Source organism: Chenopodium album, chromosome 21, assembly GCF_948465745.1.
Source record: "Chenopodium album chromosome 21, dcCheAlbu1.1, whole genome shotgun sequence".
NCBI classification, from domain to species: Eukaryota; Viridiplantae; Streptophyta; class Magnoliopsida; order Caryophyllales; family Amaranthaceae; genus Chenopodium; species Chenopodium album.
In genome coordinates, this window is record NC_137854.1 from 39047125 (window position 1) to 39052224 (window position 5100).

Below are 5100 nucleotides of genomic sequence, written 5' to 3' on the forward strand. Positions count from 1 at the left end.
TAACACTTTATAATCTTAGAGAAGAAATGTTGATAAATTACACCTTTTTGAAAAAAATAAAAATTCCCCCATATTTGCAAGTTAAAAGATAACAACAACCTGCAAAATAGAAGGAAACGTGGGCCGGTATGCTGTTTCTCAACTCACCCTCCATTTTTTTCAAATTTAAAAAAAAATTAAAAATTGAATTGTTATTCTTAAGAAGAATATAAAATGAGAAGTTGTTAAGGGTATTATTGGGCAAGTCAAAATAGAATTCCTAAACCCATATTTAAACAGTTAATTTCTGTAACACATTAATTCAAATTCAGAAGAAGAGAGAGAATCAGTATCAGAATCAGAAGAAAGAGAGATTAACACAAAATGGAAGGAGCAGCAGGAATGCAGCATTCTGAGTGTGATGAGTTACAACAAAACGATGAGTCTCAATCACAACAACAGTATCAAGAATCTCAAAACGATGATTTCTTGGATCAGATGCTGTCAACTATTCCTAACTGTTCTTGGCCTCCAACCCCACACCACGACCTTCCTTCTCCATCTAGTAATAATCCCAACAATTCTAATTCAAATCTTTCTCTCAAACCCGGGGATTCGCATTCACCCTCGGATGATCATCATCGATACCCTTTCGACGAAGCGTCTTTGGTATCGAAACTCAGGCAGCAACAGCATCAGCAACAGATGACAGCAAAGTCATTGCTTCTGCAGCATCAGCAGCAGTTTCTGATGTCTCGTAGGGCGCCTGGTGATGCTGCTCCACCTGGGATGTTGCCTATGCCTTTGACTCTTGGTAATACTGATTCTGTTGATCCTTCTTCTTTCAAATCTCAGGTATGCTTTAATAATGTATTCTTTCTCATTTACGACTATTAGTGCTTCCTCCGTTTCATATTGTTCTTCTTACTTTGACCAATTTTATCTCACAGAACAATATGAAACGGAGGGACTAGGGAGGACATTTATTGACAGTAATTCGTGTGTATTATTAAATGCCCAGTCCATTTAATTAAAATGAATAATGAATGTATTGTTTTAATTTATTAGGTTGGAGCAGAAGCATCAGTTCAAGCATTGTACAATGGTTTTGTTGGATCTCTTCATGCTAATGCGCAGCCTCCGCCTCCCAATCAGCAGCATTTTCACCCTCCTCCACCTCCTCCGCCTCAGGTCTTATTATTTTAATTATCAAATCCGTTTCAAATTATTTACAACGATTAAACATTTTTTCATTTTTCTTTATAATCAAATCTAATGGTTCGTAAATTATTAATGTAGGGAGGAAATATGAGCGGAGGACAGAACTTTGGAGGACAGGGAGCAGGAATGAATCAAGCACCGCCAGCGAGCGCATCGACTGGAGGGAGTAGTGGTGCCGGCGCTCCTCAAAGGCAGAGGGTTAGGGCTCGCAGAGGCCAGGCCACCGACCCACATAGCATTGCTGAAAGAGTATGCACACTTTTTTTTTCATCTAATTTATTTGTGTTAAACTTGTACATGTACTTCGTATTAAACGTTTAGCTAGGGCTATTTTCGAAAAATAAGTACTCCCTCCGTCCCTTTAATACAAAGCCTCTTTTTAGCATTTTTTACTCACATAATAAAGAGAAAGAGACTTTGTATTAAGGGACAAAGGGAGTTCTAAACATTTAATTGGTACAGTATAATTGCAATCCACGACGTGTGATTTTATCATAAATCGAAAATTCACAACATTAGTTTAGCATATGCTTGTATGATTTAGGTGCATACGGGGTAGGTTTAACTTTTGCTTTGACCGACTATATATATTTCATTTATGTTAATTATTTAGTACCGAGTACATGTTTTTGTTTTGTTAATGTTGATTTAAGGTTGGCATTCATTGCAATGCAGCTTCGGAGGGAGAGAATTGCAGAGAGAATGAAAGGTTTACAAGAACTGGTTCCGAATGCAAACAAGGTAACCTCCTCAGTTTATCACCTAAGTTTTTTAATTTAATGTTAGCAGCACGCCAGCACTACCATATTACTGAATAAATAATTAGATAAAATTGTAACACCAAGTACAACATTATTAGTTACATTACCATACATGATGGTGATGTGAGAGTAATTTTATTAGTTTCCAATAAAGGAAGTGGAAAAACATTTGTATAAGACCGCCTTATCATTATTTGCCTGATCCATTCGCCCAATCTACCTACATGGTGCTCTAATATAAAAATATGTGAAAGACGGGATAAGTTAAGCTAACGATTTGTTCAACAAACGTATCTAGATGGTAACTCCTTACAAGTTCCGAAAGTGTGGAAATGGCCAATGAATCATGTTGGTAGTGAGTAGTGTGACAAGGCACGATGAGGGGTTTAGGCCATGGGGGAAAAAGAGATTCTCGTTCATAATTCATGATTGACCATTGATCATCGGGGGAGGTATATTCCTTAGTGAAAAAGGGGTAGTCAATGGCTATGTCCAACTCCTAAGCACGATGTTGTTAAGGTCGGTTTTATATTTTAAAAACTGCTGTTGCTGTTGGATATGTGCACAGAAATGGAGCACTGCTTCTGCATGACCCATGAGGTCGTCTGACTATTATGACTAGTATATATTATTACTAGTAATAGGGTTGTTGGAGTTGCAACTACCAGTTAATAACAAAAATTATCATTATTAATTATGTAGTGTACGATTAAGGATTGATTACAGTCACTGCATTTAATGGTTAGGGAATAAGAGATGAGACATCGATCTGATTCTTGTGATTACATTAAGCTAAGTCTGCATATGTGTTGGAGACATCTTAAATTTGGACCTCTGACTCGTAATTCTTTTTTATTTAAACATGATCTTAAACGTAGAAGTGTTATTATTTTCTATAATTAGTTACATTCTTGTAAATATTAAACTGAATTCTGGGATTTTTTTATGCAATGGCAGACTGACAAGGCCTCTATGCTTGATGAAATCATCGACTATGTCAAGTTTCTCCAGCTCCAAGTCAAGGTCCTCTTCCTTCCTCTCGCTTTCTGTCATTATCTCGCAAACTGGCTTTTTTTATTGAACATATAATTATTCATTTTTTTTTATTAAACGAAGTCTAATAAGCTTACTATCTGACAGTTTTTTGGATCATGTTTTTTTTGGCTGCCTGCTTATCTTTGATCTCATCATTACTCTGTAAAGTCCATACATACATTTAACATGTCAATGGAGATCAGAATTTGCATTTATTTGCTGTTTTACATGAAAAGAATTGGGAATCTAATACTACGTAACATATCTATGTCATTGTATATGCTGATTATTTGATGGCTAATTTCTGAAGTAATGACTAGATAATTATCAAGTTAATACTCAAAGTACTTTGTTACGAGTAATTTCAATAAGAAACTAAACGATCCCAATATGCATGGCACCATTAACATAAGCTAATATTATATGGGTGTGTGACTTTGATTGGACACTGATATGGTGGCCTCAGGTACTAAGCATGAGCAGATTAGGCGGTGCAGCTGCTGTAGCTCCACTGGTTGCAGCCTCTGAGGTACCAAAACTTTGTTGAGCTTTTTAGTTTGCTGCTTTACTCTTCTTTACATATTTTGGCCTTTTTTCTTTTAACATATTGGTGCTAGGACTTTTCCAAGCAGCTTTTGTTATTGTGGTAGAATTTTTCTTTCTTACAATGATACTCGTAAAAGTGTAAAAAGAAAAAGGTTTAGTTCTTAGTACTACTAATCTTTTTGCAGATTCCCCAACCCTTGAATCTTTTTGGATGATTATTGTGAAAGTGATCACTTGGTTACTAGTAAAGGGTGTACATTATTATAAAGAATAAGTCAGTATTTTACATAGTGAAAATGTCACGTTATTTAATTGGATACTGGTATTTAATATGGGTTATGGAACAGGGAGGAGTAGGAGTAGGGCGGAGCAGCAACGGAAACCAGCCAACATCAACAAACGACAGCATGACAATAACGGAGCATCAGGTGGCAAAGTTGATGGAGGAAGACATGGGTTCAGCCATGCAGTATCTGCAAGGGAAAGGGCTGTGTCTCATGCCCATCTCCTTAGCTACAGCCATTTCCACAGCAACATCACTCTCCAGGACTCCTCTGCCTCCACCTCGGCCTCACATCAACAACGGCAACCACCACCATGACATAAACCATCATGACATAAACCACCACCATGACAACAACGGAAATGGTATGAGTATGACTAAGGCTAACCCGTCTCCAGACTCTTCGGTCAAGGATCCATCCAACTGATTTCGTAATGTAACCAACTTCATCTCACCCACCTACTTACCTACCTTATTACTTTTGTTTCATCATTAGTACTTTAATTATGTTATCATAGTTCGGTTTAGACGGCAGGAAAGAAAGGAATAGTAAATTATAGTTTGAGATTTGAGAATCACAAAGGAATGAAGTTGAAAATCAACAACAAATATAGGACTTTTTTTTTGTGTGATTCTGTCTACGTCGTATATGCGTAGACTTTTGCTCAAAGATAATCCTAACATCTGCACCACCCGACAAAGCCCAAGATTCCCTACGAAACTTCCCTTTTAATAAACAAAACCTTATCTTTCCTTTTCTCTTTAATTGTTCAATAACAATGCTAAACAATACCAGTACCACCATTTCTTCTACTAGTATTGTAATGGTTTTCTTTTTTTTTTTATACTATAGTTTTTATTTATATATATATACTTGGACTGTTGAGTCCTCAGGATGAAGCTCTTTGTCTTATTGTAAATATTACACTTAATCTTTCTTTAAACACGAATCTCGGTACTTAACCGGCCTCTATTGCAATTTTTGCAAAGGAGGCATGAGTTTTTGAAACATATTGCATTATTACAGTTTCAATTTGTTAATCATGTAATCATTCATGATGAATGTATAATTAACTGGTTGAGGTATCTAATCTTAATTTCTTGCTTACTCATTAATTAATACACGATTGAGACAAATAAAATCATCGGCATTCTCTTGATCGGGGCTTATTGGATTTTCAAATAACGGATTGTCTAAAATTCACAACATTTGACAAAAAACCAGAGTTGCATATTTAAAAGGGCATTGAAGTATTTATTTGGAAGGGCGATAGA

The 5100-nt window shown here is 36.2% G+C and overlaps 1 protein-coding gene across 2 annotated transcripts; it reads left to right on the plus strand.

Moving 5' to 3' along the window:
• The first annotated feature begins 226 nt into the window (after positions 1 to 226).
• LOC145601811 (bHLH transcription factor RHL1-like) lies at positions 227 to 4706 on the plus strand. 2 transcript variants are annotated; one of them, XM_081657888.1, is made up of 7 exons: positions 228 to 834; positions 1048 to 1170; positions 1279 to 1449; positions 1876 to 1941; positions 2919 to 2984; positions 3463 to 3525; positions 3890 to 4706. In XM_081657888.1, the coding sequence occupies exons 1-7, from the start codon at positions 364 to 366 to the stop codon at positions 4250 to 4252; spliced, it is 1323 nt and encodes a 440-aa protein (XP_081514014.1). In that variant the 5' UTR covers positions 228 to 363; the 3' UTR covers positions 4253 to 4706. The 2 variants fall into 2 exon arrangements, with proteins under 2 accessions (XP_081514015.1, XP_081514014.1); XM_081657889.1 differs by lacking the exon at positions 1876 to 1941 and having other exon boundaries at positions 227 to 834.
• Positions 4707 to 5100: the final 394 nt, after the last annotated feature.

Excerpts from the sequence above, each read along its gene's own strand:
- LOC145601811 (XM_081657888.1), top strand. The coding sequence starts at position 364 with ATGGAAGGAGCAGCAGGAATGCAGCATTCTGAGTGTGATGAGTTACAA. Across the intron at positions 835-1,047 it reads CTTCTTCTTTCAAATCTCAG|GTTGGAGCAGAAGCATCAGT; the intron begins GTATGCTTTAAT and ends TTAATTTATTAG. Across the intron at positions 1,450-1,875 it reads CACATAGCATTGCTGAAAGA|CTTCGGAGGGAGAGAATTGC; the intron begins GTATGCACACTT and ends ATTGCAATGCAG.